This window comes from Oryctolagus cuniculus, chromosome 1, assembly GCF_964237555.1.
Source record: "Oryctolagus cuniculus chromosome 1, mOryCun1.1, whole genome shotgun sequence".
Taxonomy (NCBI): Eukaryota; Metazoa; Chordata; class Mammalia; order Lagomorpha; family Leporidae; genus Oryctolagus; species Oryctolagus cuniculus.
The window spans coordinates 14915114-14938193 of NC_091432.1; the positions used below are offsets into that span (position 1 = coordinate 14915114).

At 49.3% G+C, this 23080-nt stretch overlaps 1 protein-coding gene across 1 annotated transcript; it reads right to left on the reverse strand.

Annotated features, from left to right (window-relative positions):
* Nucleotides 1–1531: 1531 nt before the first annotated feature.
* On the reverse strand, nucleotides 1532–11412 carry LRRC55 (leucine rich repeat containing 55). The gene is made up of 3 exons (XM_008271286.4): nucleotides 11102–11412; nucleotides 8744–10240; nucleotides 1532–4066 (listed from the first exon to the last, which is right to left on the reverse strand). Exons 2-3 carry the CDS (start codon nucleotides 9351–9353, stop codon nucleotides 3831–3833), a joined length of 846 nt encoding a protein of 281 aa, XP_008269508.2. The 5' UTR covers nucleotides 9354–10240; nucleotides 11102–11412; the 3' UTR covers nucleotides 1532–3830.
* Between the last annotated feature and the right edge of the window lie 11668 nt (nucleotides 11413–23080).

A 23080-nucleotide genomic window follows, 5' to 3' on the forward strand; every position in this document is an offset into this window, starting at 1 on the left:
GGGAAGATGTCCTTTTGAGGAATGTGAACAGAGATATCTGCTTCTATTTCTTCTACTGCTGGAAAGGATGCCAGTGAGGATGTCTACAGGGAAAACGGGGGTTATAAGTCTTCCTCTATAGTTGAAGAGAAAAAAGCTGTCTTAGGTTATTCAAATTCCATGCATCTGGTTCCTTGAAAGAAGCCATGAAACTCTACAGCCACTCTGGGGACTGATTTCTGCAAGGCTTTCCTGGGAATCTTTGTGGGAAGGGGTGAGCAGAAAATGAGGGTTTTTCTGAGAGTGACCAGAGGCAACTGGTCCAGATTGGTGTGGTGCAGATGTGGAATCTTTTCACAAAGAATGATTTTCTTGGCCTAGACCTTGGCTAGGTAAACTCTGATATCCTCAGGCCCAGCATGAAGAAAGAGTCTGGGATAAGGATAAGGGTCCCAGGCCTAGAATATAATAGAGGAACATGGGGGAACCAGGTTCTCATGAGGATGTCTCCACTATAGAATGCTCTCTTTTGATGTTTTCTGAGTAGCCTACCCCACCCCAAACCTGGTGGGGTTCCATCTTAGTGCATCAAACAATGCTACAGCCAGATGACTGAGTGGACGATGTCAGATAACTGAACCCAGTTTCCAAAGAGATCTCCCCTAAGTCATCAGACAACTAGCATGAATGGAACCTCTCAGGCAAACAAACATAAAGGTGCAGAGATTCCCATCACATACATGTTAACCAGTTGGGGACAAGCTGAATGACGCTTTATGGGAATGCACGTCAACATGACTTTTGGGGTCATCAGGGACATGGGAGCAATTATAATCAAGATTGCTAGATTACTCCAAAAAAGTTGCTTCTGATCACCTGAACAGGACAGTGGTAGTGGTGGGAGAAACAGGGACTCCCTTGGCAGTAGGAACATTGAGTGTTTTCCTCATTGTGCTTTGTTAACTGGGGACTTTTTAGCAGCTGAAGAAACAACTGGTATTTAAAAGCCTTGTAGCCTGCTCAGAAAACTTTGCCATTCATGGAGATCAAGCTGTCCAACTAGATAGGACCGCTGATATCAAGTGGCATTTGGTGCCTTGCCTGGTTCTAGTTCTACACAAAAACATATATATTAACTATATTTCAGCAAACGACAGTCCCCTGTGAGATTATTATAGGTGAATATTGTGCCCCTCTATGGGAAGCTTAACTATTTTATCAGTACAATTATTCTTAATAGTTCCTCTCCAGATACTTTAGGCTGTCAACTTGCCTGCTGGTAGAGATCAAGCAACTTGAGTTTGCCATCCTGGGCCATGGCCGAAGAAGAGAAAGGGGGTGCAGATCTGCTTCAGGTGTCACAGGAACACCCAGATACTGGAAGTGAGAGTCAGGAGCTGCAAGGTTCAAGTCCCTCAGGCCTAGCAAAGTTTCTGGGGGCTCATTTGGTTGGCTAGCTGAGGGACGATGAGCGGGGAAGACTTCGTGGAAGATGATGTGTTATCCTTCTTCATCTGTCTTAGGACTGCCGGAGGATGGGATGAAGGGAGCCTGCTGGGGCTGAGGGCAAGTTTGACATCCTCCGTTTTTATTCTCACTTTGACTGGTCTTGCCAGCATGTTGGATTGTACTTTAAAGTTTCCTTCTCCCTGGCAGAAGTTCTCACTACAGATCTCCCCTCTCCTTTAGTCTCTCTTGCCAACATGACACAGCAGGGCTCGAGTGGGAGTGATTAACGTAGCTTCCTATTCTGCCTCCCAGAGATTTAATATTTTTTTACATGACTGCCAGCATGACCACCAGTTCTAATGCTTTATTTACTTCCTATTCAAATGCTACCTGTGGTGCCCCTGTGTTTCAGAGGCTGCAATTTGTCCTACCTTCAGCCTATCTCAGTCTACACAGCAACTGGGTTTTACTGCCCTTTATTTAACTCATCTACTCACATATTCATGGACGCTGAATTCACAGCCCCACTTCCCAACCCTGCCAAGCATTCTCTTACCCAAGCACCTGGGAAGGCACTGGAAAAAGAATCATGTTGGAATAAAGCCCCAATTTTGCCACTTAGGCAATCTTGAGACTCCATTTTCTCATCTGCAAAATTCCAGATGGGAATTCCAGATAGAATTACTGATGTTCGGTTTGCTTCCTGCACAGAGTTCAGTTGAACAGAGTCAAGGACACCAATGCCACGGCACTTCATTAACTATCCAGTGCTGAAGAGACATGGGGAAGGCAATGACGAAGCCGATAAAACTGGTGAAAAACACGAAGATGACGACAGCATGATGAGCATTGTGCTTTTGCACATCAAGTGACTTGGTTCTTGACCCACTGATTAGGCACAGTTTCCCTGGATGGAGTTTTCTACCACCTTCCTTCCAGGGTTTATCCAGATAACCTTGGGTAAATTTCTCAGCTCTCTATACTTAATTTGCCTGTCAAGTGGGAGTAGCAAAAACCACCAGGTTGGGTTGCCTGAGAATTGAGATAAATAAGCCAATAGATACAAACGTGCCCAGAGGAGTGCCCGGTCCTTATTAGGAACCTCATCAGCACTTCTCGGATTGGAATGTGGATCACTTGAGAAGGGAATATGGTATTCCCCACTTGGATGGGGCAGTGGAAAGAGCTCAGCCTTCCTTTTGCTCATTAAGTGGCACACGACTTTAACCTTCCTGAATCTCGATTTTCTTACCTGTAACCTGGGAACAACAACATTCGCCTCTACACGTGGCGGTGTGTGTTAAAGGGAGTTGTCTGTGGAGAGAGCTTTTCACAGTGCCTAACACTGGCAAGTGCTCAGTAATTAACAGCTCTCTCGCCTTTCTGCTTCAATAGGGGAGTTGCTTGGAAGGTAGTGCAAACCCTCCTGCGGTCATGACTGTGGTGGCGTTGTCCTCCCTTAGCCCTGGGCACTGACACCGAATGGGTGTACTTTCCTGATGAGATCCTTGTGTGAGCACCATGGCAAGAGCAGTCAGGTACTGGAGTCCCAGAGTGCCAGGACTATTGTGCCCCAGTTGCTAGGCCTCCTGCCTCCCTTTTCTGAAGTCAAGGCTTGGGCGAGAGACAGGAGACCAAGGTAGGAGAATGGGCACTGAAGATGTCCATTCTCAGCTGCTGCCAGGAACCTCACCAGCAGGCTGCAGTTGGTGATGAAGTATGGGTGGGGAGGGAGAGGCAGTCACTGGGAGGTGGTCTCACCTGGTGGCTGCATGTAGGAGGCGGCCGTGGCGTGGAGGCATTCTTGCTCTCTGGAGGCAATGGCTGGTGGTGCTCAGGGCTGACAGATTGCATGCCTGAGGGAATGTTTTGGTCCTGTGCCACGCCCCCTCTGTACACCCAAGACGCAAGGAATAATTCACTGTTCTCCCCCTACTATGCATGTTCTGCCCTCTGTCATTTGCTTCTGTTCACCTTCCTTTGCCTACGTGACAAAGTGGACTTTTTTTTTTTTTTTTTTGATGAGTCATCTGACAAATCACACCACTTAGAATTCTCGTGGACTTTGCTAGGCAGAGTTGATGGCCCTGCCTGTGACCTTCCATAACTCTGTGTCTGGTGTACTGACACGCTGTATCAAACGGATCGTTTTGGGCTCTCTCTCCTCTACTAGAAGGAAGTACTTGAGGGCTGGGATTGGATCCGTTCATCTCACAATACCCAGTTCCTACCACAGTGACCGTCCAAAGTAGATGCTTACGCAAAGTTAGTTTCCTGACCTTACTTGAGCCATGATGAGGTGGCCAGGGCCCCATGGACCCAGAGTGGGCAGCCAGGGCGGGGGTCTCTAATGGTCGGCAGCAGTGGCAGTCGGCAGCATGGAGGGATGAGAGGCGCTCATGTCAGATCTCTTCCTCTTCACTGGCTTTGCTCCAACGGTGGCAGCAGTTGGCTGTGATGCCCAAGAGGAAGTTGGTGGCCACGGACGCGATGGAGACGACGAAGCCCACAAATGCGATGAAGAGGTAATCATCCAAGGTCAGGGTCAGGTGGCAGGCTTTGAAGCTCTCCTCGGTGAGTGAGAAGAGGGGAGCACCCTCCACTTCTGGGGGACCCCGGCACTCAGCCAGCTGAGAATCTGCAGCATAGGAACCCAGGGAGAGTGAGCCACTTGGGTGAGAGAGAATCCCCACAACTCCCAAGAAGGAGGAAAAAGGACATTCACTGAGTATCTTCAATGTGTTTTAAGACTTATGTTCCTTGGGGCAGGCGCTGTGGCACAACATGTAAAGCCGCTAAGTGGGTGCTGATTCAGATCCTGACTGCACCACTTCCAACCCAGCTTCCTGCTAATGGCCTGGGAAAAGCAGCAGAGGATGGCCCAAGTGTTTAGGTCCCTACCACCCACGTGGGAGACTTGGATGAAGCTCCTGGCTCCTGGCTTTGGCCTGGCTCAGCCCTGGCCATTTGTGTAGTGAACTAGTGGATGGAAGATATCTCTCTCTCTTTCTCTCTCACCCCCTCGTCCCTTCCCCTGTAACTCTGACAGGTTAGAATGTTTATTTACTATCTATAACCTGTTTATCTAACAGGTTAGAATGTAACCTCCAGGTACATCTTTGTAGCACTGTTTTTATCCATGTGAAAGTCACTGCTTGGAGAGTTTAGGAAATTGCTGTATAGCCAGTGGAAGAGTGGGGACCTTGTGGGGCACCCCTGTCTCTCTCTCCCTCTTTTTTTTTTAAATATTTTTATTTATTTATATGAAAGGTAGAGAGTTACAGATAGTGAGAGGGAGAGACAAAGGTCTTCCATCCGCTGGTTCACTCCCCAAATGGCCTCAATGGCTGGAGTTGAGCTAATCCAAAGCCAGGAGCCAGGAGCTTCTTCTGGGTCTCCCACACAGGTGCAGGGGCCCAAGTGCTTGGGCCATCTTCTACTGCTTTCCCAGGTCATAGCAGAGAGCTGAATCGGAAGAGGAGCAGCTGGGACTCGAACCAGTGCCCATATGGGATGCTCGCACTGCAGGTAGAGGATTAACCAACTGCGCCACAGTGCTGGCCCCAGCACCCCTTTCTCTTACAGCAGCCTCCCAACTGCATTCTGGGCTTCTGTCCTTACTCTGTTTAAGCACTGAGCACCCTCAGCAGAGCGACCCTTCTAGACCGGAAGTCCTGCAGGGTTGCTCTCTGCTGGAAACGCTCCGCTGGCTTCCCATCTTCACACAGCCGGAAGTCGAAGTCCTTGCTGGGGGCCCCGAGGATGCCTTCCCATCTTCCCTGACCCAAGGCGAGTCCTCCAGAGCAGGGAGGAGGGGGGTGCCAGGGCCTCTCCCCTTGATCTCCGTGTAGCTCTGCCCTTCACTTTCTTTGGGCCATGAAGCAAATTGGCACTCCCATTTCATCTCCCCCAGGCCTCTGTTGTACCTACTCTGCTTTAGTCTTCTCTGCGGAATTTACCACTGTCTGTCTGTTTATCATCTGTCTTCTCCTTGAATAGACGGTCCTCCCCTGGTGTCCTTCATATCAGGGCAGTGTCCTGTGCACAGGGAGTGCTCAGTGAGTCTGTTCTACGAAGACAGGCGCCCGTCTGACTGCAAAGCACTGGATCTTTCTACTGACCCATTTGGCTTTTCCAGATGTGCAGTTTGGAGTCAAGAGCATGGACTCTTGGGGTTGGCACCTATGGTGTGGTAGTTTAAGCCTCTGCCTGCAGTGCGTGCCGGCATCCCACATGGGTGCTGGTTTTTGTCCCAGTTGCTCCTCTTCCTACCCAGCTCTCTGCTATGGCCTGGGAAAGCAGTAGAAGATGGTCCAAGTCCTTGGGCCCCTGCACCTGTGTGGGGAGCCGGAAGAAGCTCCTGGCTCCTGACTTTGGATCAGCCAGCTCTGGCTGTTGCGGCCATCTGGGGAGTGAACCAGCGGATGACAGACCTTTCTCTCTGTCTCTCCCTCCCTCTGTCCGCAACTCTACCTTTCAAGTAAATGCATAAATAAAATCCTTAAAAAGATAAAAGAGTATGAGCTCTCGATCCTCGCCTGGCTGTATGATTGGAAATTAGTTTTTTTTAACCCTTCTATGTCTTGGTTTCTTGATAATAAGCAAGGATAATAACAGCATCTACCTCATAAGGTTGTGGTGATGATTCAGTGGGTTAATGTATAAAGTGGTGTGGTACGGTCCTGGTGTATATGAAGCACTATGCAAATGTGAGGTTTTATCGGTATACAGGCCACTGGGGGGGGGGGGTTGTATTCTGTAGCCGAGGGCTGCTCCTCTGGCGGACTGCTATTTTCTCCAGCATTGAAGCTCCCACCCAATTCTTCCAGGCATTTATAAATGCCTCATGGGTTGTCAGCGGTCTTATCTTATTCTCCTTGGAAGTCAGAGTGGCAGTTACGCCACTGCAGTATGAGGCCTGGCCAGTCACATCTCTGTTCAGTAGATAAACATTCTAAGCTCTCACCTTGGACAACTTTTTATTTTTTTGCCTTTCTGGCTCTCTTGCTCTGCCTCTAAAGCAGAGGATAAAACAACCTAAGTTTTCTAAGAGAATCAAGGTGATCTATAAATGCTCTGTGTTCATCTGGTGGTTTTTCCAGGCAGAGAATAAAATGATGGTTGTGGTTTGATTCTTTTGAGAAGTGAGTGGAGGGGCATTGTTATCCATGGACATGGAATATCAGGCTTGGAGGGGAGGATGCAAACTTCTGCAAGCCCTGAGTGTGCACAGGACCCAGACGTGCACAGCACGTTGGCTTGCACAGGGCTCGAGGCTCTCCTCTGAAAACCAGAGGATGCTGAACCCCAAAGTCTCTGAGTGTCTGGGGGTAGTAGTGGCGAGACAGGGAGACCTGGCTGCTATGGAGTAACCCACGTGGGCTAGCCAGAGGAGACTGGGACACAGCTGGCAGGACCACACAGCATGCTGATGACAGCCTGGGGCTCACAAAGCTCTTTGCTGAGTCAGGGAACCAGTCTTCAGTCAGGTTTTTATCCCAACGACTTCCTTAGGATCCTCTTAGTCCCCCTGTCCCCTCTCAGAAAATACAGATTCTAATGAGAATTCCAGGAGAAAGAGAGAGAGAGAAAGTAACAGAAGCAGGCCTAAGGGAAGTGTGTCACCTAGTCCTATCCACACTGGGAGGATTTTGTGTTTCCTCCTCCCAAGAGACCTCTTAGGGGGTGCCCTGTGGAGGAGCAGGCACCTGGGGTTCAGGCTCTGGCCTGCTGTCTTCGTCACTGTGGCCTGTGGACAGTCATCGTCTCTCCCTGGAGCTTGGGTCCCTCCCTGTCTCAGGACGAGGCTGCATGGACCATGGAGCCCCCTCCCACTTCCCGGGCAGTGGGGACCTCGGAGGTCCCAGAAGAGGAGGAGTCTCCAGTTGTGATGGCAGCTTCGTGCCTGCGGGGCCCTTTCTGTCTAGTGCACGGGAGAGACAGGCAGACACCAGCCTGCAGAGGCTGAGCGGTGGGCGATTGCTCCAGGCAGCCTCCCCCTCCCGCCCCCCACTATCACCCCATCTCCATCTCCAGCTATTTTGGTGCCAGAGTACTTCCTCCCACAGCTCTGTGGAGACACTGGAATCGTGACCCACAGCCCCCACTCCCCCCCAGACTATTTTGGTCTTGGGCGCCCCACTCAGCTCTCCTCCCCCTCCTACCTCATCCGGTGTCACTTTTTCTGAACACACAGAGCCCAGCCTCTGGGGAAGCCCCTGGGACAGTACCTCCAGCTACTCCTGTTTTTGCTTTCCTGCTGGGTGCTTGTGCCAAGGAGGCTCCGTGCCATCACAGAGAGGGGGCTGCTGTCTGGGGCTGAGCTTTGCCTGCCTCTGGGTCAGATTTGACACTGCCACGTAAGGCCGAGCCCTTCAGACCGTGCGACTTCGTCACCATCAGGCCCAATGCATTGGAGTCAGCTGGTGCAGCAGCCATATCCCAGCTCCTCTGTCAGCTCCCCGCTCTTTTCCCAAGCCTCAAGACTCTGCCCGGGCCCTCTGGCCAGCCCGGATTTCAGGCAAGCCCTGATTCTCCTCTTGGCCCAGAGCCTGACTTCAGGATCCACCTCCCCCACCCCCAAGTTCGAATTCTGACTTAGTAGCTGTGTGACGCTGGGCAAGCTACTGAGCCTTCCTGTTTTGGTTGCCTCCTTTGTGGAGTGGGGACCTCATTAGGGTTCTTGTGAGGATAGGATGGGCTAAAGCATGCAACATGCTTAGATTAGGGTCTGGAAGATAGGAAGTATTAGAACGCAGTGTTAGTCATTCCTATTTCTCCGAGAATTTTCCCTGCACTTCAGATGCTTAAAAAGCAGCCCGGTAGAGAAGAATAGGGCTTAGAAGTCAAATAATTCTGGAGCTTATCTACCGCCCTGCTACTCTGTGAATGAGTGGCTCTGAGCAAGTCTTTTCATCGTGCTAAATCTCAGTTTCTTTACCTGTAAAATGGGTTCATAACAAAGAGGATCCAATGAGTAATGCATGCCAAGTTCTCATGGTGAAAAGCTAGGCCAACATGACCCACGATTACCCATTCTCACTTCTCCACTGGCTGCCTGCCTCCTTAGGTGGTAAGTGCCCCAGGGAAGGGCATGTCTGTTTCATTAACGAGTGGGGTCCCAGCGCCCAGCCTGCATTGCCGGGACTCAGCAAATCCTTGTTAACAGGAAGAGCTGGTGTATGGGAGGCAAGCACAGATCAGGGTATACAGTAGGTGCTCCAGAGCTCTAGGACCCCCCTCTTCTTCTTTGGAGACTTTGTTACTGGGGAGCGAGCCCTCCTCTCTGGCCACCCAGACCTGCCCTCTCCCTTACCCGCTGTGCAGCGCTGGATCCGGTTCCGCAGCCACTTCAGCAGGGGCTCCATGGTGCAGCCACACACCCAGGGGTTGCCTCCTATCTGCAGGGTCACCAGCCCGGGCAGGCCCTCCAGGGCCTCGAGGCTGAGGAATGCCAGTCCCCCATAGCTGAGGTCCAGGTCTCGGAGCTGCAGGAGGCCCTGGAAGGCCTGGGGGTGCACCCTCCGCAGCCACGGGTTGTGGCTCAGGTCGATGTGCACGAGTGCATGGGCCTCCTGGAACATGTCAGCTGGCACATGGCTGAGGTTGTTGTAGCTGAGATCCAGGTGTGCCAAACGCTTGGCGTGGAGGAAGAGGCCCGGGGGCAGCTCCATCAAGGAGTTGTTGCGCAAATCCAGCACTCGGAGCTCCATGTAGCACGTGAGGTAGCCGGGGGGCACGGCCGCGATGCGGTTGTGGGCCAGGCTGAGGTTGCGGGTGTCCATCGGCAGGTCCGGGGGCACGGAGAAGAGCCGCTGGCTGCTGCAATCCACCACCTGATTACGACACGTGCAAAGGACTGGGCAGCTGGTGCCGGCATCCGAGTGCATCAGGCCAGCTGCTAGGAGGAGGGAGATGAGCAGCATGGCTGGGTGAGCGGGCCCAGGCCACGGCAGCTGGGTTCAGGTGTCACCCGTCTCAGGCAGCTGCCAACAGCAGTACTGAAGGGAGCTCATGGAGGTTGTGTCCATGGAACCGAGAGTCAGTGGCACAGGAAGGCAGCTACATCAGGGGCCCGAGCCACAAAGGTGGGGCTTCTGAGCACGTGGGGTCATGGCTCAAGCCTCTCCTGGAAGCCTCTAGGGGCCAAAGAGCTTCCTGAAATGGGTAGGAAGTGGCCTTTTGGAGCCCAGGGAGGGCAGGCAACCCCACCGAGGCCCCCCAGGGGCAGAAAAGATGTTCAGCACTTGGGGAAGGAAGGGGGCCAGGAAGGTGCTGGCCCAGCTGCCAGCAGGTGTTGGAAGGGTCCCTGTTGATCTTCTGTGTGCCTCTGGCCCATGCCTGCCGGGTGCTTCCTCTCGGCTCTGTGTCTGAGAGGTGGGAGGGGAGCAGTGAGGAAGATGAAAGGTGCCTCTTCTAAGAAAACTCAAGCCTTGCCTGGTAGCGACTAGGAAGCAGGGCGGTGCTTGGGGCTGCAGCACTCACAGTCTCAGAGGCCATGTCTCCTGGTGACCTCGTGGGCTTGAGTTCAAGGGGCCCCAGGGTGAGCGATTTGGAGAGGAAGCTCAGGGGAGTGTCGTTCTCCACGGGCCTCCTGGAAGCCTGAGACTCTTTGGATTCTGTGGCTTCTGGAATCCCCAGGGAGGGGAGGACCCCAAGTGACACCCACTGCCTGGGCCACAGCTGAGGCGGGAAAGAGCCATGAGTCCCGGAGGTACAGGCTGGGAGTCAGCCAGGAGGGCTGGGGCTGCTTCTCCAACCAGTGGCTCCCTCAGAACAGCGCCGCTGGCAGCAGGTGGAGGCAGATTTCACTCTGTCAACAAGGAAAGCACTCAGCAGAGAAAACCAGTGTCCTGGGCAGCCCTGCCGCTCACCTGCATTGCAGCCCCACCCTCTCCACTTCCTTCTCTTCCCCCCAACACAAAGTTCTCTGTGTTCTGTCTCCCAGGGGTGGGCTATGGGGCGCTCCGGCCCCCTCCTCTATGGTTGCCTCCACTGACCTCCCTGTCCCAACCTGCAGCTGGTTTCCTCTTTTGTTTGTGCCCTGGGCTGGAGGCGTCTGCTTCTCCTCAGAGCCTCACCCTCATCAGCACCCGACACCCCACCCTAGCGAGAACGCGTATCCACATTCTGGCCGATTGTACATCCCTGTGAAACCCTCTCTGCCTGTCTCTCTCTCGCACACAACATTCTTCTATGACTCCCCCATACCCTCCCCTGCCCCAGGGTCCTGCCTCCCCACCCCTGCACCTCGCCGACTTCCTCTGCACACACACTCCAGCAGAACCCCCTCCCTGGTCTGCCCCCACCGTCTTTCAGCCTCAGCACACAGCCCTCATCCCAGCATCCTTTTCCACAAACACTCCCCACTCCTGCCGCCCCTCACTGCCCTGCCGGAGTCCACATCCACACTTGGTTGGGCAGAGGGGCGGAGAGCAACCACGCAGTCGGCACCCCAGCCCTCAGTGGCCCCTCACCTCTCCCCTGCCCACCTTCTGTGTTCCCTTGTCCTACCCTCATCCCCCTCAGATCCAGCACTGCTTCTTTCCTTCACTGTCTCCAGCCTCCATCCCACCCACTGGGAAATCACCCCAGATCCCCTTTAAGCAGCCTCTTTTCTCTGAGCCCCAAGGTCTCCCCGTGCACACCCACAGGCCCTCGTGAGCCTACTCACTCCGTTGCAAGGACACAGCCATCAATCTGCGGCAGACGCGGTCTCCTCCCTCATCCTGGAATCCCCGCTCACTCGCTCGCCGGCTCGCTGGCTGGCTTCAGAACAGATTGCTCTCCCGGCTCTTCCCCTCCCCCGGCCTCTCCTCCTCCATGTCTCCGGGATCCCTGGGCAGCATCTTCTGTGGTTTCCTATCCTGTGGTCCCCGTCGCCCTGCTTTGACCCAACAGGGGAATGTGAGAGAGGATGTTTAGAAGAAAGTTCACAGAATCTGAATGCTTCTTTCTGAAACTCAGGTTGTGCTGAGGCTGCCTGGGTACTCGGCTTCCGCCTGAGCCAGGTCTTCCCCTCCCTCTCTGCTCCCTCCCTCTTCCCCCTCCCTCCATCATTCCCCCTCCACACTCCCTTTATCACTCCCCTTTTTTTCCTCGAGGGCCAGGTACTGACGTTTCACTGTCTCTTAGCAACTGCCTCCACAGCTCTGAGCAACAGGAGAACTGGCTTTGGACCCCACCAAGATGAGAGAGAAGGAAGCACTCAGCAGAATTCACAGCCACCCACAGGATCCTAGTGGCAGGGCTAGGGGAAGAAGGGGAGAGGAGGGCAGTCAGGCACAGACAGAGACCAGAGAGAGGAGCAGGTAGAGCAGAGAACAAAGGCGTCCAGTGGGAGAGGCTGGCGTGGGGCAAGGTGGGGGTCTGGATGGAGAACAGAGAGCCTAGGGGCATCAGACCAGAAGGGAAGACACAGGGGGCTTGGAAGGGAGAAAAGAGCTTCATGGATGGGGTGGGGACACTGAACACTTGATTAAGGGTGGAAAGAAGAGGAGTCCATGTGATTGGTTGGCTTGCAGGGTGGGATAGATCCTTGGAGTCCTACCTCCTGTTTATTTCCCTGGGTCTGAAGATATTTCAGTCTCCAGGTGGCAGGTGAGTGGCTCAGGGCTGGGGTGGGGTGGGGGATAGCACTGGAGGTGAGACTTTGTCTCACTTCCTTGATTGCCCCTGTGTCCTGGCCCCATGAGCTCTCTGAGGCTAGGAGGCTTGGGTGGAGTAGACCCATTTCCCCTTGGCACAGGATCTGAAAGCCTTTCAAAGACAAAAGATGACTGCTGGTCCAGGTGGTGTGCAGGGGGCTCTATAGACACTTGGAGCTGACTCTGGAGGGGTGGAAGTTTGGGATCCATTCTTTCTCCAGACCCCTGGGACCCTGCTGTTGTCCTGTCCCTGTCTCTCCAAGCTTCTTGTTCCATACCCGCCTCCAGAATGACTAAGATGAGGGTGGAATTTTTGCAACCTCTGTCTTCTTGCAGATTCAATGGACACGTGTCCAGCTGTCGTGAATTTTAAAAACCGATTTGGCTAAAGAGCTGGCTTATTTCTTTGATTAAGTAGTTTTAAGCACTCTTGGTGTGCTGGGTACTTGGCTAGAAGGTGGGGTTTCATGGCCTCTGGAAAGGACTGTGCCCTCGAGAGGTTCATATTGGCCCTGTGCTTTCATTCAGTTGTCCTTGGGCCTCTTGCATTGAAATGATATCTTGGGTGTTTGGGGAAAGCAAAGTGGAGGAATGGAAGACAACAGATTCTGGCATTTGCAAAGTTCTCAAGAATGCTCCCTGTGTGGTTACAGAACAGTGGCTGTCCCTATGCACTCTCACCTGTGCTGACTGGAGGCGATCATGCAACATGTAACTTCATCAACATTTCTATGCTGAATTAACTGGTGTCAATGTGCTTTTCACTCCTTTCCTCAATTAAAGAAGGGAATGGTTGTTCAATCTCATTGATGAGCTTAGAAATAAAATTGCAATCTTAACCCAGAAAATACAACAGTGCATCGAAACATGTAATTCATTCTAACTAAGGACCCTTGGCTTTTCTTTCTTCGTTTCTTTCTTTCTTTTTTAAAAAATATTTATTTGAAAGGCAGAATTAGAGAGAGAGAGAGAGGGAGAGGCAGAGGGCAGAGATCTTCCATCTGCTGGTTCACTCCCCAGATGGCTACAACGGTCAGGGCTGTGACAGGCCAAAGCTAGCAGGTAGAAGTTTCATCTGAGTGGTGCAGGGGACTAAACACTTGGACCATCTTCTGTTGCTTTTTCAGGTGCATTAGCAGGGAGCTGGATTGGAAGTGGAGCATCTGGAACTTGAACCAGCACCCATATGGGATGATGGCTTAACCTGCTATGCCACAGCACCAGTCCCAAGCATCATGCTTTATTAGCATGATCTAGAGAATGATGGAAAGCCTGAATGGACTCAAAGAAGGCTAAGAAATGTGTTCAGCCTGATTCAGTATCTAATGTAGACTAAAAGCACTCTCAAAAAAAGAGAATGACAGTTTTCTTCATTTGCATGATATGAAGCTTATATTTACAATTATAATCAATAATAGTAGTAAATAAAAACACTAGTGACAAATATTTAAGTAGGATCTAGGTGAGAATACCTTACTACCAGGTGAAAACTTTGTTTTTCTAACCTTTAAGTGTAGATTATAGTAACAGCATGTAACTGGTGGGGTCATTTTTGGTACATGAATTGTCATTAAAGAAATTCTCAGAACAGTACATGGTGAGCAGTACAGGTGGGCTTTCTAAGCGAACAAATAAACAGGAGAATATAAAATTGCTGAATTAGGTGTCCAGAAAGGACAATAAATGAACTGCACAAAAATAGGAAGCAGAGGAAGGAAAAATGTGACAGCTGCAGGTGGTTTGAACGGATTCTTATGCAAGGTAAGAGGCAAAACCTTCAGGAAGTCGCAATGTAGGATTATTATCACTGCACAGAACATCTTCTGTCAAAGTGCGACTCAATGGGACAGAGCTACCTTAAGTGATTTTTACCTTAAATCATTCCACGAAATACTGTGGGACCCTATAAACATCAAGGTGCGCTCTTTGCCACGAGAAAACATTTCTTCTCAAGTAAGCATGAGAAACAATGACTTAAACAAAAGGGAACACACACATTTATTTACTTATTTATTGGAAGACTCCTCAGAGGCTTTAAGTACACGTGGTCGTGGTGAGTCTGCAGTGTGAACACTGGGGTGGATAAGGGTATACAGCATCCAGCATTTCCTGTAACTTATTTTGCATCTTTATATTCTTTTATCTTTTGTTCCCCTTCCTGTGCATCTGTGCTTTCTCTCCCTCTCCTTCCTCTTCTCTCTGCTTCCTTCTTTCTTTTGTCAGAACTGTTGGTTTTCACTGGAGCCTAGATTGGGAAATACTGAACTTCTATCCTTCGTTTAAATGTCTTCATTCTGGATTTGTACCCCCATGTTTGTTGCAGCTCAATTCACAACAGCCAAGCTGTGGAATCAACCCAGACGTCCACCAACTGAAGACTGGATAAGGAAATTATGGTATTTACACACTTATACAGTATGGCACAGCAGTAAAAAAAAAAATCCTGTCATTAGCAACGAAATGGATGCAACCAGAAATCATTTTACTTAGTGAAATAAGCCAGTTCCAAAAAAGACAAATACCAGATGTTCTCTCTGATCTGTGATAACTAATAGAATACCTAAAAGGTAATACATAGAAGTGAAATTGACACTTTGAGACGTGACGATTTTGAACAGCTCTTGTTTCCACTGTTGAGGAACTATGTTTTTTTTCCTTCATACTATTTGTTGAACTCTTTACTCAGTGTAGGGTTAATCTTATGAGTATAAAGTTAAGTGAAAATAGATCTTTGTAAAAAAATTAAGAATAGGAATATGAGAGGGAGGACAAAGAAGGGTGGGAGTACAGGCAGGAGGGAGGTAGAGCAGGAAGAACCACTGTGTTTCTAAATGTATATATAAGAAATGCATGAAGTTTATATTCCTTAAATAAAATAAAAATCTGGATCTACTCCAAAAAAACACCACAATAAATGTCTTCACTCTAACACTTGCAATTGGTTTCTATAGAAATCATATTTTTACACAAAAAATGAAAATTGTATCATTTTAAGGGAGTTATTATGTCCATAAATTAAAATAAATCCACATTGAGACACCATGCTGGGTGGCTGGCTGCTCCCCTCTGCAATGTAACTTTCTTCTGTACAGCAGCCTTGCAGTGGATACAATTTTGAACCCCAGCAAAATGATCTATTATTATGTGTCATGGCCTTTTGGGGTCTCTTGCAAGTTATTAAAACTGTGACTGTTCCATCCGTGAATGTCAAGGATTTACTCTCCTGGGAAAATACAAAGAAATCAATCAAAGAGTTGGAGAAAATGAAATGGGTTGAAAATCATGTTCATTATTATGGTTTCCTGAAAGCAAGGCAAATTGGCTGTAATGAGGACAGAGCACTTTAAATACTCAGATTTAATTTAATCTACCACGTAAGAAATGTATTCAGGGAAAATAATGAAACCTTAGTAGAGTGAAGATAGAGGAAGAAATGGAGAGCTAATCTCTCTCATTGCTGGGCAAGTTTAAAAATAGGAATGATGACCCTCTATGTTTTAATAACTGAATGAAGTATTTAGCAGAATCTGGTGAATTGGTAGTGAAAGCCATCTGGGAAAAGAATGTACAAATCATGTTTAAAAGATGCTGCTGCTGCTGCTAGGAGTTGCCTGAAAGTAATGATGGTGTTTTTCCCCTAACTAAAAGATTGAAAACTATATCATGGGAGCGGACATCTAGCCTAATGGTTAAGGTGCCTTTGTTCTACACTGCTGTACCCAGGTTTGATTCCAGGCTCCACACCCTGAATCCAGCTTCCTGCTAATGTAGACCCTAGGAAGCAGCAGGTAATGACTCAAGTAATTGGGTCCTTGCCAATTATCTGGGAAACCTGAATTGAGCTTTAGCTTTGGCTGGGCCCAGTCTTGCAGGCCTTTGGGAAGTAGGGAGCTCTCTCTAGCTCTGTCTCTGTAACTCAAATAAATAAGAGAATAATAACTGAAAACCACTCAGTGACATTTTTTGACACTTGGGCTTTGAAAAATGATGATGGGATAGACTATACTTTCAGGAAGCGGTTTTCACTTTTGGAACGTATGATATGAAAACTGGGAAGTAAAGCAACATTGAAAATAACCTCAGAGTAAGAAACATTATGGAGTCAATAGTGCCATACTGCATTTTTCTTCATTGTAAACATTTCAAACGATTCAAAGAAAGAAAGAAACAATAATAAGACACAAATCAGAAAGAGTATAGAATGGCACATTTACTCCAGCTGTGGAGAGAGAAGATATCTTTCTGTGTATTGAGAAAATGGACAATGTCATTAGTGACAAGATGGCTCTTGTCAAATAAATGACATTAAAGGACAACAAGACTTTGCTGAACAGAAATTGATAAAACAAAACCAGAGAGAGAGAGAGAGAGAGAGAGAGAGAGAGTAAAGTCATGGACAGCCAGATTTTAGGCATAAGTGATTTGAAGTAACACATGCAAAATACAGTAAAAAATGCTACAAATATAACTCATACAAAATGATGCTTGTACAATACACACATTGTTCTGATGCAAATACAGAAAAGATGCATTGTGGTAGGTGAGAGTCTAAGGTGCCTTTGGAATCAAGAGAATAATTAGCCCAAAAGAGGAACACATTCTAAACGTCGAAACCTGAGAATACAGATGTGGTTAAGATGGACAGACTGTCCTGTGTTATCCAAGCGGGTCCACTGTAATCAGAAGGATCCTAAAAAAGGAAAGACGGAGGTGGGCAGGTCAGAGAGGAAGAGGTAAAGACGGAAGCAGAGACTGAAGATGTTACTCTGCTGGTTTGGAAGATGGAGGAAAGGGCCATGAGTCAAGGGAGGCAGGCGGCCTCTGGAACCTGGAAAAACCAAAGGAAACAGACTCTCCCGGACCTTCCAGAGGGAGTGCATCCCTGGTGACCTGCTGGAAGGCTCTGACCTCCAGAACTGTGAAATGATACATTCACGCTTCTTAAAATCACTATGTTTGTGGTTGTTACAGCAACAATAGGAAGCTGGTGCAGCTGTTACGAATACCACCTCCTGGTTGCATTTGATAGAATCTGTGAATATGATGGGACAGTGGTGCCGTGATTAGGCCACCAATCAGTTGACTTCATGCTAATCAAAAAGAAGATTATTCGGGTGGGCCTTACCTAATCAGGTGAGCCCTTAAAAGGACCTGGCCCTTCCTGAAAGGGTATTTGACTCAAGGGATATTCTCTGTCCTTAACTCTGAGAATAGAGGGGTGTGTGGAAAGGACTTGAGAATGGCTAAGATTGGTTCTGAACAATAGCAAGAAAACAGAACCCCAATCCTACAACCCCAAGGGCATGGATTCCACCAGCAGCTTGAAGAGTTTGGAATAAAACCAAACTCTAGCTCCAGATGAGAATGCAATAGGCTAGCATTGAAATTAAAGGTTTGTGATGCCCTGAGTAGCAAGCTTGTCTCTGCTGTGCCAGGACTTCTGACCCAGATACGTGAACATAAAAACCATTTTGTGATATATGTCAGCCTAGTTAGAATAAATCCATCTGTAAACTCAATGTGCTGGGTATGGGGGCACCGGCTGCAAGCACATGGCATGGAGGCACTGGGAATCGGCCCAAGCCCACTCACAGAATTGTTTGTCCTTTGGACCTGGCAATTAGTATGAGATTAGATTCATTAAAAATATTCAGTGTACAATATTTGAGATAATGAAAATGATGGAAATGGTATGAACCCACAGCATTCAGCAACAGAGGGTGCTAAGCAAACATGTTATTAATATAAAAGCAACACCAAGGAGAACACTATTAATTGTGGCATTCTGATGAGGAACATTGTTGCCTGGAAGGCAGGGAGAAGCGTGGTACTGAATAAAGCAGAGCAGCTATCAACTCCTGCTTGCTGCACCACTTACACACCAGCTGTGTGCCCTTAGGCTACTGATGCAACCTCACTGTGCTCAATTTCCCTGTCTCTAAAATGGGCATGATCTTAGCATCTACCTCACTGGGAGGGGTTTGGAAGAGGCAGTGTGTGTGGAACCTGGCAGAGTTCTCTGTCCTGTATAAAAGCTCAATGAATTGGCCATTACTGTTAGTATTATTGGTATCTTTGTGTGAAAGTGAACTGGATGCTTTCTGTTTCTGACTCCTTTTTAAAGTTTTAAAAATTATTTGAAAGGCACACACACACACACACACACACACACAGAGAGAGAGAGAGAGAGAGAGAGGGAGAGAAAGAATCTCTTCACTGGTTTACTTCCTAAATGCATGTAAAAGCCAGGGCTGGGTCAGACTGAAGCCAGGAGCCCAGAACTCCATTGAAGTCTATGCTGTAAGAGTGAGTTTTTCATTGCTATAAAGAAGTAATAAGCCGGCGCCGTGGCTCAATAGGCTAATCCTCCACCTTGCGGCGCCGGCACACCGGGTTCTAGTCCCGGTTGGGGCGCCGGATTCTGTCCCGGTCGCCCCTCTTCCAGGCCAGCTCTCTGCTATGGCCAGGGAGTGCAGTGGAGGATGGCCCAGGTGCTTGGGCCCTGCACCCCATGGGAGACCAGGAAAAGCACCTGGCTCCTGGCTCCTGCCAGGATCAGCGCGGTGCGCCGGCTGCAGCGGCGGCCATTGGAGGGTGAACCAGCGGCAAAGGAAGACCTTTCTCTCTGTCTCTCTCTCTCACTGTCCACTCTGCCTGTCAAAAAAAAAAAAAAAAAAAAAAAAAAAAAAAAAAAAAAAAGAAGTAATGAAGGCAGCCTATGTTTAAAGAGAGGTTAATGTTGCTCACAGTTTTGGAGGCTGAAAATCGAAATAGTGTGGCTCAGGTTTAGCAAGGAGCCCACGGTGGATGATGGAAGACACAAGGCGGAGGGGATCACATCTTGACACCAGAAGTTGGGGTCCTGGATGGAGCCAGGCTCAGACTTTCACAACCACTGTCTCACCAGGACTAACAAGCGATTGTACCAGAGCTACCCTAATCCTCATTGACCCAAGGCCCTCCATGAGGCCCCTCCTAGTAAAGTCTCTGTACCAGCTCTTAGTACCACCACCCTAGGGACCACACCATCTCTGACCTGCTCCTTCAGGGCAGACACCTTCTCCTAGGTATCCTTCGAATTCTGGGGAAAGGATGGTGGGAGGGAGCCCAGCTCCTGCCCTGGACCTTTGTGGGGCACACACAGCATCCACACCATGGCAAATCCCACTCAAGCTTCCAAAAGAGGGGGAATGTTGTCTGTTGTAACGGCACAGATGAACCTGGAGGACATTGTGCCAAGTGAAGTGAGTCAGGCACATAAAGGCAAATGCCACACAGTCTCAGGTATTTGTGGTGGGTGAGGACGTCAAACTCATCGAAGCAGAGTGGGATGTGCACGGGGCCACCAGGGCTGGATGTGATGGTACACGGGATGTTGGTCAAAGGGTACAAGGTTTCAATTAGGTTAGAGAGGAAGCGCTGGAGGTCTATTGCACAGGGCGGTGACTACTTAACAATAATGTATACTGGCTGGCGCCGCGGCTCAATAGGCTAATCCTCTGCCTTGTGGCGCCGGCACACCGGGTTCTAATCCCGGTTGGGGTGCCGGATTCTGTCCCTGTTGCCCCTCTTCCAGGCCAGCTCTCTGCTATGGCCGGGGAGTGCAGTGGAGGATGGCCCAAGTGCTTGGGCCCTGCACCCACATGGGAGACCAGGAAAAGCACCTGGCTCCTGGCTTCTGCCATCGGATCAGCGCGGTGCGCTGGTCGCGGCGGCCATTGGAGGGTGAACCAATGGCAAAAGGAAGATCTTTCTCTCTGTCTCTCTCTCTCACACTATCCACTCTGCCTGTCACCTGTCAAAAAAAAAAAAAAAACAATAATGTATACTTAGAGTGGATCTTCAAGGTGTTCACCACAAAAAGGAAGTGATGGGCAAATGAGGAAGTTGGATTTAATGATTGGAAATGCATAATATATCAAAAACACTATGTTGTACACTGTCAATATACACAATTTGGCCACTAAAATACATAAAAATGTTACAGAGCAGGGCTGTCCTCACAGGGGGCGGTAGAGGAAGCCACACAGCTGAGCATGTTTGCTCTACGTGCTTTCTCTGGGCCTGTAGGGTGGCGTTTTGCATGAGTTCATGGGCCTTGAAGAGCATTGCTCATTTCTGTTTGTCTCCCTACATGTCCTTTCCTTGGTGGGCATCTGCAGAGGCTGGGATTCTCCCAGGTCTCTTCCACTGGAGAGTCTGATGGTATCCAGATGTGCCTGCCAGGCCCCTGACTCCATGGCCAGACCACTGAGCTCTTGCCATCACCAGTCACCATCTCTGACCTGCTCCTTCAGGGCAGACACCTTCTCCTAGGTATCCTTCGAATTCTCGGGAAAGGATGGTGGGAGGGAGCCCAGCTCCTGCCCTGGAATGTTCTGGAAAACGAGAGTTGCAGTGGCCAAGGAAGGAGAGATGAGAGGCAGGAACTGGGAAGAGCTAGATTCTCTTTCCAGGCACTCGGAAGTCTGGCCTCTTTGTAGGATGATTGTCAATGGTCTGGAAATCGAAGCTTTGTCTGGAAATACCCTGGAAGTGCATTGAGGTCTTGGCCACCACTGTGACCTACACCTTTGCTCTCTCTCACCCGTCCACATGGGTCTAAGTGCAGCATCCTTCTCTTGGATCAGACAGAGCCGAACTGCTGTATCCACAGAGATTTATGCCTGCCCGTGTCTGGGAGGCCACCATTGCTGATTTCTTCTTTTCCTCACCATTATCATTCTTGCCCAGGCACTGCTGGGCTGGAGCCACAGGCTGTCAGAGGCAGCTGGAGCTCTGTCACTGTCTGGCTGTCTGCCCCAGGCACGTCAGTGCAGAGGTAACATTCACTGAGCACTTCCTTTGTGCCAGGTCATGAGGTTAAATGCTGTGCATGGACTATTTTATTGGTTTTTTAGGGAAGCCCTACAAAGGGAGGTGTTTCTCCTTCATTTTTAGATTTTTAAAATTATTTATTTTAATTAGATTAGATTAGAGAGTGTGAGACAGAGAGAGAGCAAGCCTTCACTGGCACACTCCCCGAAATGCCAAGGAGCCAGGAACTCAATCTACGTGGATGGGAGGGGCTCAACTACTTGAAGATCACCTGCTGCCTCCCAGGGGACCCATTAAATTCACAAGGTTAGAGTTGGGAGAGGACCTGGAATTCAAACGCAGGTGCTCTGAAATGGGATGGGGGCATCCCAAGCAGTGTCTTAACTGATGCACCAAATGCCTGCCCCTTCTTCTATTTTTTTAAAATCACAATTGTGTAGATTACAAAATGGTGTAGGTTATAAAATTATAAAAAACAACCAAGGATCAGATTAGGTAATTTGCTAAAAGTAACACAGTTAACAGAAGAGTTTTATCCCTCCTCTCTCTCTCTCTCTCTCTCTCTTTCTCTCTCTCTCTCTTTCTTTCTCTCTCTCTTTCTTTCTTTCACCACTACTCCTTATCAGTCATGTGAGTGCGGATTAGTCTCCTAACCACCAGGAACCTCGGTGTCCCTCTGTAGAATGGCAAAATGCACTTTCTCACTCCATGAGTTGCCAGGGGCATTTCATCACCTACTGAGCACTTTATAAACGCTCTGTTGAAACTTTCCTTCTTTTGGGTATAAAGCAACACATTGTGGGGCTCCTTCAGCTAGATTTCTAGGTCTGGCTCCAAAGTCTTTTGATGTCAAAGCCTCAAAGAATTGAAGGAGCAAGAGATGAAACTGACCCAGAAAGTTCTAGCATGGCTTTACTCTAATCCCATGAAAGAGAACAATTAGCTGTTCGCTCCCCAATTGCTAGCTTTCCCAGTATTTTATACGTGTCTGGTCCTGGGCTCTGTACCACCAGGGGATAAAGAAAACAGATCTTGCCTGATGGAAGTCTAAGGTTTTAGGTAAGGAGACAAGATTTAGATCAAGTCTGAATAATTAGTTGTAAAATTTAACTCAGTGTTGCTGAGCTGAATGGGGAGTAGAGGTGCACAGTCAGGAAAAGAGAAAGTAGCAGAGAGGCAAGAATAATTAGGGAAGGGCTCCTGGTCGACCCAGGGCTTGGAAGGGGTTGAGAGGGGCAGGGAAGGTGCTGGTGGCTTCAGTGACATCCCCTTCAACCCACATTGGGTGGACATTGTCACAATCCCTAAAAAGCACTCAGTGCTGACTCTACCCCAGCCCTGGGAGGATGTCACCACTGTAACCCAGTTTTACAGGTGGGAAAACAGGCAGGTGAAGTAAGGTGTGCCCAGGTGGTACACTTAGTCAATGGCAGAGCCAGGTTCTAACCCTGGTCTGTGTGTACCCATGGCCTGTGTCCCAACCACAAAGATGAACACTGATGGCATGCCTCAGCTGCATGAAAAACAGTCTTTATCGTCCACTTGGATTGACAAGGTAGGGGCAGTGGAAAGAAGGTTGGGGTCTGTGAGGAGCAGATATGAAGGGATTTCTTTCTCACCCACTCTTTCCTATGTCTCTTTCCCCAGAACCACTTTTGGGTCAAGATGTTTTTGTCCAAGAGGCATCTTTGTCCATGAATGCTGAGAGGGACCAGGTCTTGGTGGCGAGGTAGAGGTGAACACTGTGGCCTTGTTCAGGCTCTGAATTCAAAAGAGAGAGGGAGAGAGGGCACAAGGCTGCATTGTTTAGTCCCCAGTATAGCTATGAAGGCAGGGAGGAGGGACTACAGCGGAAATCCACACCTGTAGCTACAGCGTGAGCTTTGCTGGGGAATACAGGGCAGGAAGGTCAAGAGCTTATCCAGCTATGGAGTGCCAAGCTCACCAGGTCTTCGAAGTAAAACGATGATGGTTCCAAGAAGAGAACCAGATGACCTCCCTGTAAGGCCACCACAAAACACACCAAACACCGGAGTTAGGGGACAGGGTTTATTGACGAGGGAAATCCGATAGGCCAGAGGGAAGGGGTGAAAAAGAGAGAGAGCATGAGTTTGGGAAGCAGGTCCTGTTCTAACTTTGCAGTGGGGCAGGGAAGTAGAAGCAAGGAATCCCATTAGGGTGGGGGTGGA